Source organism: Lutra lutra, chromosome 1 (genome assembly GCF_902655055.1).
Source record: "Lutra lutra chromosome 1, mLutLut1.2, whole genome shotgun sequence".
Lineage (NCBI taxonomy): Eukaryota > Metazoa > Chordata > Mammalia > Carnivora > Mustelidae > Lutra > Lutra lutra.
Window position 1 is genome coordinate 154,696,851 of NC_062278.1, and position 14,917 is coordinate 154,711,767.

At 38.7% G+C, this 14,917-nt stretch overlaps 1 protein-coding gene across 2 annotated transcripts in view; it reads left to right on the top strand.

Annotated features, from left to right (window-relative positions):
* SCN11A (sodium voltage-gated channel alpha subunit 11) overlaps positions 1 to 14,917 on the top strand; it is a 149,761-nt gene that overhangs the window by 96,836 nt on the left and 38,008 nt on the right. For both annotated transcript variants that reach the window (XM_047740267.1, XM_047740276.1), the window contains one exon: positions 628 to 1,017. In XM_047740267.1, the coding sequence (XP_047596223.1) occupies positions 628 to 1,017 (390 nt within the window). The remainder of the gene's footprint in view (positions 1 to 627; positions 1,018 to 14,917) is intronic.

Genomic DNA, 14,917 nt, shown 5'->3' on the forward strand with positions numbered 1-14,917 from the left:
AGATGATGAATTGGAGGGTGTGTCAATGTAGGCAAAAAAATCCAAGTAGGTAGCTGATGAGATGATCTGAATTTAAAGTGATCCTTGCTTCAACAGAAGAGTTGCAGATTTGATCCAAACCCCTCCAGTTCAGCTCCAATACTTTGTTGTGGTTTGGGCAACAGGGGCTAAGGATCCTGCACAAAGCACATCATCTCTCAAGCTGTGCCAGCAGGGGTGGACCCCAGGACAGTATTAGGCATCAGACCCGTAGCCCATTCCATCAAAGCCAAGCTCACTATTTGACTGTTCCTCAAAGAATATATATTTTTTATTTTACCAGTGATCACATAGTTCTGCTTTACCCTAGCCAGAGTTTACAACATGTGTTGCTTGTATGTGGACAAACTGGTCTTGGCTATTGGCACCCTTTCACTTCAAATTTTCTTTCATCTTATCTTCCTGTCTTCCCCAATCTTGTCTCCTTTTATTCATTTTATAGGTGAATTTTCTCAAGAGACAGAGGACATAGCATCTCATTTGACTTAGTTTTGGGTCTTGGTGGAAAAGTTGTTCTGGAAACCTACTATATCTTTCCCTTTGCTATAATTCCCATTCAACTTATGTGTTCCCCCCTCCCCACCCCAGGTACTCAACCTCTTCATTGCCTTGCTGCTCAATTCCTTCAGTAATGAGGAGAGAGATGGAAACTTGGATGGAGAGTCCAAAAAAACCAAAGTCCAGATAGCCCTGGCTCGGTTCCACCGGGCTTTTTGCTTTGTAATACACACTCTTCAGCATTTTTGTCACAAGTGGTGCGGGAGTCAAAACTTGCTAAGGCAAAAAGAGGTGACAGGGGGCCCTGCTGCCAAAAGCAAAGACATCATTCCACTGGTCACAGAGATGAAAAAGAGCCCAGAGAGGAAGGAGGAGTATGATCGGACTTGGTTGGCCCCACTTGCAGAGGAAGAGGATGGTTCTGAGTCTCCTGGTGAAAATAATGCACAGCGTGTCACACAACTTGAGGCTGGAAAACAGGTATGAAGGTTCATATACAGACGTGGAGGTCATACAAACCTAGAGCTGCCATGAGACACTGGTTGCCTGCCCTGTTCTGAGCACCATGCAGGGATAGGAAGGGTATAAAATGTGGAGGCTGCCCTTTAGTACTCACTCACTTAGAACCCAATGCTAGTTCTTTTTTTTTTTTTTAAAGATTTTATTTATTTACTTGTCAGAGAGAGAGAGAGAGTGAGCACAGGCAGACAGAGTGGCAGGCTGAGGCAGAGGGAGAAGCAGGCTCCCCACAGAACAAGGGGCCTGATGTGGGACTCGATCCCAGGACGCTGGGATCATGACCTGAGCCGAAGGCAGCGGCTTAACCAACTGAGCCACCCAGGCGTCCCGCTAGTTCTTTTTTTTTTTTTTAATTTTATTTTTTATAAACATATATTTTTATCCCCAGGGGTACAGGTCTCTGAATCGCCAGGTTTACACACTTCACAGCACTCACCATAGCACATACCCTCCCCAATGTCCATAACCCCACCCCCCCAACCCCCCTCCCCCCATCAACCCTCAGTTTGTTTTGTGAGATTAAGAGTCACTTATGGTGTGTCTCCTTCCCAATCCCATCTTGTTTCATTTACTCTTCTCCTACCCCCTGAACCCCCCATGTTGCATCTCCTCTCCCTCATATCAGGGAGATCATATGATAGTTGTCTTTCTCCGACTGACGTATTTCGCTAAGCATGATACCCTCTAGTTCCATCCACGTCGTCGCAAATGGCAAGATTTCATTTCTTTTGATGGCTGCATAGTATTCCATTGTGTATATATACCACATCTTCTTTATCCATTCATCTGTTGATGGACATCTAGGTTCTTTCCATAGTTTGGCTATTGTAGACATTGCTGCTATAAACATTCGGGTGCACGTGCCCCTTCGGATCACTACGTTTGTATCTTTAGGGTAAATACCCAGCAGTGCAATTGCAGGGTCATAGGGTAGTTCTATTTTCAACATTTTGAGGAACCTCCATGCTGTTTTCCAGAGTGGTTGCACCAGCTTGCATTCCCACCAACAGTGTAGGAGGGTTCTCCTTTCTCCGCATCCTTGCCAGCATCTGTCATTTCCTGACTTGTTAATTTTAGCAATTCTGACAGGTGTGAGGTGATATCTCATTGTGGTTTTGATTTGTATTTCCCTGATGCCGAGTGATATGGAGCACTTTTTCATGTGTCTGTTGGCCATCTGGATGTCTTCTTTGCAGAAATGTCTGTTCATGTCTTCTGCCCATTTCTTGATTGGATTATTTGTTCTTTGGGTGTTGAGTTTGCTAAGTTCTTTATAGATTTTGGACACTAGCCCTTTATCTGATATGTCATTTGCAAATATCTTCTCCCATTCTGTCAGTTGTCTTTTGGTTTTGTTCACTGTTTCCTTTGCTGTGCAAAAGCTTTTGATCTTGATAAAATCCCAATAGTTCATTTTTGCCCTTGCTTCCCTTGCCTTTGGCAATGTTCCTAGGAAGATGTTGCTGCAGCTGAGGTCGAAGAGGTTGCTGCCTGTGTTCTCCTCAAGGATTTTGATGGATTCCTTTCTCACATTGAGGTCCTTCATCCATTTTGAGTCTATTTTCGTGTGTGGTATAAAGAAATGATCCAATTTCATTTTTCTGCATGTGGCTGTCCAATTTTCCCAACACCATTTATTGAAGAGGCTGTCTTTTTTCCATTGGACATTCTTTCCTGCTTTGTCGAAGATGAGTTGACCATAGAGTTGAGGGTCCATTTCTGGGCTCTCTATTCTGTTCCATTGATCTATGGGTCTGTTTTTGTGCCAGTACCATGCTGTCTTGATGATGACAGCTTTGTAATAGAGCTTGAAGTCCGGAATTGTGATGCCACCAACTTTGGCTTTCTTTTTCAATATTGCTTTGGCTATTCGAGGTCTTTTCTGGTTCCATATAAATTTTAGGATTATTTGTTCCACTTCTTTGAAAAAAATGGATGGGACTTTGATAGCAATTGCATTAAATGTGTAGATTGTTTTAGGTAGCATAGACATTTTCACAATATTTATTCTTCCAATCCAGGAGCATGGAACATTTTTCCATTTCTTTGTGTCTTCCTCAATTACTTTCATGAGTACTTTATAGTTTTCTGTGTATAGATTCTTAGTCTCTTTGGTTAGGTTTATTCCTAGGTATCTTATAGTTTTGGGTGCAATTGTAAATGGGATGGACTCCTTAATTTCTCTTTCTTCTGTCTTGTTGTTGGTGTAGAGAAATGCAACTGATTTCAGTGCATTGATTTTATATCCTGACACTTTACTGAATTCCTGTACAAGTTCTAGCAGTTTTGGAGTGGAGTCTTTTACATATAGTACCATATCATCTGCGAAGAGTGATAGTTTGACTTCTTCTTTGCCGATTTGGATGCCTTTAATTTCCTTTTGTTGTCTGAATACTGAGGCTAGGACTTCTAGTACTATGTTGAATAGCAGTGGTGATAACGGACATCCCTGCCGTGTTCCTGACCTTAGCGGAAAAGCTTTCAGTTTTTCTCCATTGAGAATGATATTTGTGGTGGGTTTTTCATAGATGGCTTTGATAATATTGAGGTATGTGCCCTCTATCCCTACCCTTTGAAGAGTTTTGATCAGGAAGGGATGCTATACTTTGTCAAATGCTTTTTCAGCAACTATGGAGAGTATCATATGATTCTTGTTCTTTCTTTTATTAATGTGTTGTATGACATTGATTGATTTGTGGATGTTGAACCAACCTTGCAGCCCTGGAATAAATCCCACTTGGTCGTGGTGAATAATCCTTTTAATGTACTGTTGAATCCTATTGGCTAGTATTTTGGCGAGAATTTTTGCATCTGTGTTCATCAAGGATATTGGTCTGTAGTTCTCTTTTTTGATGGGATCCTTGTCTGGTTTTGGGATCAAGGTGATGCTGGCCTCATAAAATGAGTTTGGAAGTTTTCCTTCTATTTCTCTTTTTTGGAACAGTTTCAGGAGAATAGGAATTAGTTCTTCTTTAAATGTTTGGTAGAATTCCGCCGGGAAGCCGTCTGGCCCTGGGCTTTTGTTTGTTTGGAGATTTTTGATGACTGTTTCAATCTCCTTACTGGTTATGGGCCTGTTCAGGCTTTCTATTTCTTCCTGGTTCAGTTGTGGTAGTTTATATGTCTCTAGGAATGCATCCATTTCTTCCAGATTGTCAAATTTGTTGGCGTAGAGTTGCTCATAGTATGTTCTTATAATTCTCTGTATTTCTTTGGTGTTCGTTGTGATCTCTCCTCTTTCATTCATGATTTTATTTATTTGGGTCCTTTCTCTTTTCTTTTTGATAAGTCTGGCCAGGGGTTTATCAATCTTATTAATTCTTTCAAAGAACCAGCTCCTAGTTTCGTTGATTTGTTCTATTGTTTTTTTGGTTTCTATTTCATTGATTTCTGCTCTGATCTTTATGATTTCTCTTCTCCTGCTGGGTTTAGGGTTTCTTTCTTGTTCTTTCTCCAGCTCCTTTAGGTGTAGGGTTAGGTTGTGTACCTGAGACCTTTCTTGTTTCTTGAGAAAGGCTTGTACCGCTATATATTTTCCTCTCAGGACTGCCTTTGTTGTGTCCCACAGATTCTGAACCGTTGTGTTTTCATTATCATTTGTTTCCATGAATTTTATCAATTCTTCTTTAAATCCTGGTTGACCCATTCATTCTTTAGAAGGATGCTGTTTAGTCTCCATGTATTTGGGTTCTTTCCAAATTTCCTCTTGTTATTGAGTTCTAGCTTCAGAGCATTGTGGTCTGAAAATATGCAGGGAATGATCCCAATCTTTTGATACCGGTTGAGACCTGATTTAGGACCGAGGATGTGATCTATTCTGGAGAATGTTCCACGTGCACTAGAGAAGAATGTGTATTCTGTTGCTTTGGGATGAAATGTTCTGAATATATCTGTGATGTCCATCTGGTCCAGTGTGTCATTTAAGGCCTTGATTTCCTTGTTGATCTTTTCCTTGGATGATCTGAAGCATTTCAGTGAGGGGAGTGTTAAAGTCTCATACTATTATTGTATTATTGTTGATGTGTTTCTTTGTTTTTGTTATTAATTGGTTTATATAGTTGGCTGCTCCCACGTTAGGGCATAGATATTTAAAATTGTTAGATCTTCTTGTTGGACAGACCCTTTGAGTATGATATAGTGTCCTTCCTCTTCTCTTATTATAGTCTTCAGCTTAAAATCTAATTGATCTAAGGATTGCCACCTCTGCTTTCTTCTGATGTCCATTAGCATGGTAAATTCTTTTCCACCCCCTCACTTTAAATCTGGAGGTGTCTTCGGGTTTAAGATGAGTTTCTTGTAGGCAACATATAGATGGGTTTTGTTTTTTTATCCATTCTGATACCCTGTGTCTTTTGATTGGGGCATTTAGCCCATTAACATTCAGGGTAACTATTGAGAGATATGAATTTAGTGCCATTGTATTGCCTGTAAGGTGACTGTTATTGTATATTGTTTCTGTTCCTTTCTGATCTACTAATTTTAGGGTTTCTCTTTGCTTAGAGGACCCCTTTCAATATTTCCTGTAGAGCTGGTTTGGTGTTTGCAAATTCTTTCAGTTTTTGTTTGTCCTGGAAGCTTTTAATCTCTCCTTCTATTTTCAATGATAGCCTAGCTGGATATAGTATTCTTGGCTGCATGTTTTTCTCATTTAGTGCTCTGAATATATCATGCCAGCTCCTTCTGGCCTGCCAGGTCTCTGTGGATAAGTCTGCTGCCAATCTAATATTTTCACCATTGTATGTTACAGACTTCTTTTCCCAGGCTGCTTTCAGGATTTTCTCTTTGTCACTAAGACTTGTAAATTTTACTATTAGGTGACGGGGTGTGGACCTATTCTTGTTGATTTTGAGGGGGGTTCTCTGAACCTCCTGGATTTAGATGCTTTTTCCCTTTGCCATATTGGGGAAATTCTCTCCAATAATTCCCTCCAATATACCTTCTGCTCCCCTCTCTCTTTTTCTTGTTCTGGAATCCCAATTATTCTAATGTTGTTTTGTCTTATGGTGTCACTTATCTCTTGAATTCTCCCCTCGTGGTCCAGTAGCTGTTTGTCCCTCTTTTGCTCAGCTTCTTTATTCTCTGTCATTTGGTCTTCTATATAGCTAATTCTTTCTTCTGCCTCATTTATCCTAGCAGTGAGAGCCTCCATTTTTTATTGCACCTCATTAATAGCTTTTTTGATTTCAACTTGGTTAGATTTTAGTTTTGTTATTTCTCCAGAAAGGGCTTTTATATCTCCCGAGAGGGTTTCTCTAATATCTTCCATGCCTTTTTCGAGCCCGGCTAGAACCTTGAGAATCGTCATTCTGAACTCTAGATCTGACATATTACCAATGTCTGTATTGATTAGGTCCCTAGCCTTTGGTACTGCCTCTTGTTCTTTTTTTTTTTTTTTTTTTTGTAGTGAATTTTTCCGCCTTGTCATTTTGTCCAGTTAAGAGTATATGAAGGAGCAAGTAAAATACTAAAAGGGTGGCAAAGACCCCAGGAAAATATGCTTCAGCCAAATCAGAAGAGATCCCAAATCGTGAGGGGGGAAAGAGGGGATAAAAAGAGGTTCAGAAAGAAAAAAAAAAAAAGAGAAACAATTAAAAAAAGAAAACCAATAAAGAAAAAATATAGAAAGGAAAAAAATATATATATATATTAGATAAACTAGTTAAAAAAAAAGGTAAAGTTAAAAAAATTTAGCAGAAGAAGAGAAAAAAAAATTGAAAAAGAAAAAAAAATTAACTGCAAGGCTAAAGATTCATGGGGATAAAGCCATGAGTTCCGTGCTTTGCTTTCTCCTCCTCTGGAATTCCGCTGCTCTCCTTGGTACTGAAACTGCACTCCTTGGTAGGTGAACTTGGTCCTGGCTGGGTTTCTTTTTGATCTTCTGGGGGAGGGGCCTGTTGTAGTGATTCTCAAGCGTCTTTGCCCCAGGTGGAGTTGCACAGCCCTTACCAGGGGCTGGGCTGAGTAATCTGCTCGGGTTTGCTTTGGGGAGATTTTGTTCCCTGAGCGCTTTCCGTAGAGTTCCGGAGGGCGGGAATGAAGATGGCGGCCTCCCAGTCTCCGGCCTGGAGGAGCTGAGAGCTCGGGGCCCCACTCCTCAGTGCGCCCTCAGAGAACAGCGCCCAATTACTCCCGTCACCCTGGCCTCCAGCCGCGCTCCGAGCTGACCGAGCCTGTGACCCGTTCAAGGTAACCCCGAGCTTAGAGCTCACTCCTCGGCTCTGTCTTTGTAGCGGGCTTCCCCGTTTTAATACCTGTAAGCTCTGCGACACTCAGACACCTCTGATCCTTCTGTGACCCTGCGGGAAAGAAAAAATTAAAAAAAAAAATTAAATTAAAAGAAAGGCAGAGGCTTAACCCACTGAGCCACCCAGGTGCTGCGTGGTTTCAAGTTTTATTTCACTGAAAAATAATGATTGTTGCCTAATATATCTTCCTTGGTAAAGTGTCTATTGTCCGTTTTTGCTGAGGGATTTCTTATGATTGAGGTGTAAGAGTTTATTACATATTTTGATACAAGTCCTTTGGTATGTGCACCACACATATTTTCTAACTGTGGCTTGTCTTTTACTTTCTTCCTGCTATCTTAATGAGCAGAAATTTTTAATTTTGGTGAAGTATAATTTATCAGTATTATTCCTTTGAGAATTTAATAGGTTCACCTCTCAGGATCAAGTCTGTGATCCATATCAATTTAATTCAATGAGCTGTATCATTTTTTCCCTGTATATATAGCTAAATGATTCTAGTATTATATATTGAAAAGATTGTTCTTATGCCACTGAATCACTTGGTATCTTTGTCAGAATCAAATTGCCTTATCTATATTAATCTCTATCTGTTTGTCTATCTATCTATTTATCTACCTTTCTGTCTCAGAACTTCTTCTGGATTCTTAATCTGTTTCATTAATCTATCCATCTGTTTTATACCAATACTGCCCTGTCTTGATTACTGTAGCTTTATAATAGTTTTGAAAGCACGTTGTAAGATTTTGTTCTTTATCAAATTTGTTTTAGCAATTGTAGGGCCTTTACGTTTCCTTATGCATTTTAGAATTCAGTGTGTTACCTTTCCATAAAAAAAGATTGTTAGGATTCTGTTTGGTGTTGCACTAACTATTTTGTAAATTATTGGTATCTTCACAACATCAAGTCTTCTGATTCATGAACACATCTTTTTTCTACCTATTTAGGTCTTCTTTAATTTTTCTTAGGCATGTTTTCTAAGTTTTCAGTGTATGAGTCTTGACATATTTGGTTATATTTATCCCTAAGAAGTTAATGTTTTTATGATATTGTATAAGTAATTTTAAAATTTTCAGTTTCCAAGTGTTCATTATTAGTACATTGAAATGAATGTATTTTGACTTTGAATACTGCAATGTTGGTAAACCGACTTTTTAATTACAATAGCTTTTTTGTAGATTCCTTAGAATTTTCTACACATGTAATTATTTCATCTGTAAATAAAAACAGTTGTTTTTTTCTAATTTGTATGTTTTTTTTTTTCCTTGCCTTATTACATTGGTTAGGACCTTTCATATAATGTTGAATAGGAATCATGAGAGTGTACTCCTTGCCTTGCTCCTGATCTTAGGGAGAAACATAAAGCCTTTCCCCATTAAGTAAGAACTTAGTTGAGGAAGTTCCCTTTATTCCCAGTTTGCTAGGAGTTTTTATTTATCTTCTAAATTATGAATATATATTGATTTTTCTGAAATGTATCTCCTAAATTTATTGGGATAGTCATATCATTTATTTTGAATGTTGAATCATTTATTCATTCCTTGGATTATCCTTATTTAGTCGTGGTATATTATCCTTTTATATATATTTGGATCCAACTTGCTAATATTTCATTAAAGATTTTGCATTCTGTAGGTTTTTCCCTTTTAATGTGTCTGCCTTATTTTGGTATCAGGTTAATATGGGCCTCATTAAATGAGTCTAGAGATCCTTCTTTTCTATTTCTATTCTCTTTACCCTTAGCTTTATGATATAATTGGTATATAACATTGTATAAGTTTAAGGTATACAACAAGTTGATTTGATATATTTATATATTACAGTATGATTACCACCATAGCATTTGCTAACACCTCCAGCATGTCACATAATTATTTCTTTATTGTGGTAAGAATATTTAAGTTTTACTTTCTTGCAACTTTCAACCATATAACACAATATTATTAACTATAATCACGATGCTATACATTATATCCTATGAACTTACTCATCTTCTTACTGAAAGTTTGTACTTTTTGACCAATATCTCCCTACTTGCCCCAACCCCCAGCCCCTGTTAACTTCCATTCTAGTTTCTGTCTCTGCAAATTTGGCTTTTTCAGATTTCACACGTAAGTGATATCACACTGTATTTGCTTCCGCTGACTTGTTTCACTTGACCACAATGTCCTCAGGGTCTATCCCTCTATCCTTCTGGTATTCCTATTACATGTATGTTTCACCTGTGTAGTTGCCCCATAGGTCTTGAGTATTCTATTCTGTTTTTTTTTTAATTCCATACTTTTTTTCTTTAAAAAATAAGTTTGATAGAGAGAGACACAGTGAGAGGGGGAACACAAGCAGGGGGAGTAGAAGAGGGAGAAGCAGGCTTCCCGCTGAGCAGGGAACCCGATGCAGGTCTCAATCCCAGGAGCCTTGGATCATGACTTGAACTGAAGGCAGACACTTAACCGGACTGAGTCACCCAGGCGCCCCTTTTCCATACTTTTTTCTCTGGTTTTCAGTTTTGGAGGTTTCTATTGAGAGAGCCTCAAGCAGAGGTTCTTTCCTGTCTACTAATAAGTCCATTAATGTCACTCTTCATTTCTGTTCAATGTGTTAGATATCTAGCATTTTTTTTGTCATTGCTTAGAATTTCTATCTCTCTGCATGCATTGCCTGTGTGTTCTTGCATGATGTCTACTTTATCCATTAGAGCCATGAATATTTTAATCATAGTTATTTTAAATTCCTGGTTTGACATTTTCAACAACTTTACCGTATTGAATGTGGTTCTGATGCTTGCTCTGTCTCTTCAAACTATATTTTTGCATTTCAGTATGTTTTCTGATTTTTTTTCTTTAGAGTCGGACATGATGTACTGGGTAGATGGAAATGCTCTAAATAGGTCTTTATTAATGTGTTGGTGAAGCGTGAGGAGAATGAAGTAGCTCTATGGTTCCTATGAGTAGGTCTCAGGCTTTTAGTGAGCCTGTGCTTCCGGACTGTGAACAGTGCTTGTCAGTATGGCTAGTGTGAGCTGGACTTGGAGATCTACCTCCCTCCAGTTGGAAATCTAGACCTGGCCAGAATTGGGTATCTCCCACACCACAGGTCAGTCAGGTCCTGATAAAACCCTAACAGGTTAGGCTCTGGTTAATTAGTTTCTCTTGAGGGAAGGCCTTGTGAAGAACAGAATGCATGTGCATGTTTCAAAATTGTTCCTTTTATTCTCCCCCAGCTGGAAGAAACTGGGGATTTTCCTGCCATACTCACTGTGAGAACCTGGTAGAGCTCCAAGAAGTAAAACTCAAAAAACTGTGGGGGCCCCTGTTGAGTCAGTTCCCCCCAGCCTGGGGGTACCCTTGGGGCGGCCCTTTTATCTCTTAGACTTGTCCACACTGAGCCTCCAGGAGTTTGTCGATTACAGTTCAGGTTTCCTTACTCTGGAATTGGTTCCCATGGAGCTTTTTGCTCCTGGGTTTCTGCTTTGCTAAACTGTAGTTCTCAGTATTAGCCTGTCTTCCTCTCCAATTTGGGGGGAAGCAGTTTGCCCTGGACCTCACTGCTCTTATGGCTCTAAGAAGTGTTATTGGTTTTCCAGTTTGTTTAGCTTTGTACATGGGATGGAGTAGAGACCACCAGGCTTCTTAAATGTCAGACCAAAAGCTGGAAATTTTTATGGGAAGTTTTTAAATTACAAATTCCATCTGTTCACTTATTATAAAGATTACAGGACTATTCAGATTTTTCTCTTTTTTCTTGAGTCTGTTTTGGCAGCTTTTGTATTTCTAGAAATAGGTCAATTTTACTGAAGCTGTCTAATTTGTTGACCTACAGTTATTTGTACTATTTCTTTGGAATTCTTTTGATTTCTGCAAGGTTGATAGCAATGTCCCCTCTTTCCTGATTTTAGTAATTTGATCTTTCATTTTCTCTTGGTCAGTCCTGTTAAAGTTTCTATTTCTATTCTCTTTACCCTTAGCTTTATGATATAATTGGTATATAACATTGTATAAGTTTAAGGTATACAACAAGTTGTATTTTTGTATTTTGTAATTTTGATGTCCTTTTAAAATAATCAGATTTTGATTTTGTTGATCCTATTATTTTATTAATCTCTGTTCATATACTTACTGTATCCTTATTTCTGCTTGTTTTGAATTTCATTTTCTCTTCCTCTCCTAATGCCTTAACATGGAAGTTTAGGTTATTGATTTGAAACTTTTAAAATTATAGGTATTTATAGCTATAAATTTCCCTCTAAGCACTACTTTATCTACATGTATCCAACAAATTTTGGCATATTATATTTTTATTCATTTATCTTAAAGTCATTTATCTTAAAGTCTTTTCTAATTTCTTCTGTGATTTATTCTTTTATATGTGATTTATTCTTGACTTATTTGACATTTAAGAATGTTTTGTTTAATTTCCACCTATTTGTGAGTTCTTCAAATGACTTTTTGTACTTCTAATTTTATTTCATTATGATCAAACAACACACTCTGTACAGTTTCAATTCACATATGCATATTCTGCTGTTTGGAGTTGAGAGTTCTGCAGGTGTCTTTTAGGTATAATTGATAGATAATGTTGCTCAAGCCTTCTATTTGCATCTTCTACTTAGTTAGGTTCATTTTTTTTTTAAGATTTTTTATTTATTTATTTGACAGAGAGATCACAAGTAGACAGAGAGGCAGGCAGAGAGAGAGAGAGAGAGAGGGAAGCAGGCTCCCTGCCGAGCAGAGAGCCCGATGCGGGACTCGATCCCAGGACCCTGAGATCATGACCCGAGCCGAAGGCAGCGGCTTAACCCACTGAGCCACCCAGGCGCCCCTAGGTTCATTTTTGAAAGTGTGTGATTGAAGCCTCCAACTATTATTGTTGAATTGTCTATTTCTCCCTTTAATTCTGCCAGTTTTTGTTTCATATATTTTGTTGCTCTGATGTTAGGTGCATATATGTTTATAAATGTTCTTTCTGATATATTGATGTTTTTGTCATTGTGAAATGTCCCTCTTTATTTCCAGTAAATTTTTTTGTTTCAAAATCTATTTTGTCTGGGACACCTGGGTGGCTCAGTAGGTTAAGCATCCAACTCTTGATTTTGGCTCAGGTCATGATCTCTGGGTCGTGAGATTGAGCCCCGTCTCAAGATCTGCCCAAGGCATGAAGCCTGCTTAAGAGTCCTGCCCTTGGGGCGCCTGGGTGGCTCAGTGGGTTAAGCTGCTGCCTTCGGCTCAGGTCATGATCTCAGGGTCCTGGGATTGAGCCCCGAGTCGGGCTCTCTGCTCAGCAGGGAGCCTGCTTCCTCCTCTCTCTCTGCCTGCCTCTCTGCCTACTTGTGATTTCTCTCTGTCAGATAAATAAATAAAATCTTAAAAAAAAAAAAGTCCTGCACTTGTGTGCTCTCTTTCTCTCTAAAAGACAAAGCAAAATGAAACAAACAAACAAGAAAACACAAAGTCTATTTTTTCTGACATTAATATAGTCCTTCCAGCTTTCTTATGGTTTCTGCTTGTATGGTAGCTTCTTCCATTCTTTTACTTTCAAACCGTTTGTATCTTTGAATCTTAAGTGTGTTTCCTAAAACAGTACATAATTGGATCTTGTTTTTTTATCCAGTTTGACAGTTTCTGGCTTTTTGTTAGATTGTTTAACTGTTTACTTTTAATATTATTATTGATCTAGTTTATTTCTAGTATTTTACTTTTTGTTTTTATGTGTTTTATGTGTTTTTATTCCTCTTCATTGCCTTACTTTGCGTTATTTGAATATTTTCTTTTTTTAAAAAAAGATTTTATTTATTTATTAGACAGACAGAGATCACAAGTAGGCATAGAGGCAGGCAGAGAGGCCGTGGTGGCGGGGGGGTGGGTGGGGGTGGGAAGCAGGCTCCCTGCTGAGCATAGAGCCTGATGCAGGGCTCAATCCCAGGACCCTGAGATCATGACCTGAGCTGAAGGCAGAGGCTTTAACTTACTGAACCACCCAGGTGCCCCTATTTAAATATTTTCTAATTTAACATCTTAATTCCTCTAATAGTGTTTCACAATATATTTTTAGTCATTTTCTTATTGATTGCTCTAGGGGATGCCACATCCATCTAACTTATCAGAATTGATGTCTGTTAAGTTAACTTAATTCTAGTGAAATATAGAAACAAACATCACTTATGTATAGTTCTATTCCCTCTACCACATTTTCGTACTATTCTTTATTATACATATTGCATCCACATATGTTAAAATCCCAACAATGTGTTTTTATCATTGCTTCATATCTTTATATGCTTACTAATGAAGCTGAGAAAAGAAAGCAAGATTATATTTATAGAGTTCATTTTATCAATTTTCTTATTTACCATTTCCAGCTGTCTCCATTTGTTTCTGTGAATTTGAGGTAACTTCAAGTGTCATTTACTTACTAGAACTTTGCTCCCATTCACTTCTTTGGTGCTGTTATTAACACATATATTTTATGGTTTTTTTTTTTTTTTAGAACTGAAAGTATTAATTTTTTAATTTTATTTTTTATAAACATATATTTTTATCCCCAGGGGTACAGGTCTCTGAATCGCCAGGTTTACACACTTCACAGCACTCACCATAGCACATACCCTCCCCAATGTCCATAACCCCACCCCCCAACCCCCCTCCCCCCATCAACCCTCAGTTTGTTTTGTGAGATTAAGAGTCACTTATGGTGTGTCTCCTTCCCAATCCCATCTTGTTTCATTTACTCTTCTCCTACCCCCTCAACCCCCCATGTTGCATCTCCTCTCCCTCATATCAGGGAGATCATATGATAGTTGTCTTTCTCCAACTGACGTATTTCGCTAAGCATGATGCCCTCTAGTTCCATCCACGTCGTCGCAAATGGCAAGATTTCATTTCTTTTGATGGCTGCATAGTATTCCATTGTGTATATATACCACATCTTCTTTATCCATTCGTCTGTTGATGGACATCTAGGTTCTTTCCATAGTTTGGCTATTGTAGACATTGCTGCTATAAACATTTGGGTGCACGTGCCCCTTCGGATCACTACGTTTGTATCTTTAGGGTAAATACCCAGCAGTGCAATTCTGGGTCATAGGGTAGTTCTATTTTCAACATTTTGAGGAACCTCCATGCTGTTTTCTAGAGTGGTTGCACCAGCTTGCATTCCCACCAACAGTGTAGGAGGGTTCCCCTTTCTCCGCATCCTTGCCAGCATCTGTCATTTCCTGACTTGTTAATTTTAGCCATTCTCACTGGTGTGAGGTGATATCTCATGGTGGTTTTGATTTGTATTTCCCTGATGCCAAGTGATATGGAGCACTTTTTCATGTGTCTGTTGGCCATCTGGATGTCTTCTTGCAGAAATGTCTGTTCATGTCCTCTGCCCATTTCTTGATTGGATTATTTGTTCTTTGGGTGTTATTTTATGTTTTTATGTTACATGTCCAATAAGGCATCAATTTTATTTTATTTTTTTTTAAAGATTTTATTATTTATTTGACAGAGAGAAATCACAAGTAAGCAGAGAGGCAGGCAGAGAGAGAGGAGGAAGCAGGCTCCCTGCTGAGCAGAAAGCCCGATGTGGGGCTCGAACCCAGGACCTGGGATCATGACCTGAGCCGAAGGCAGCGG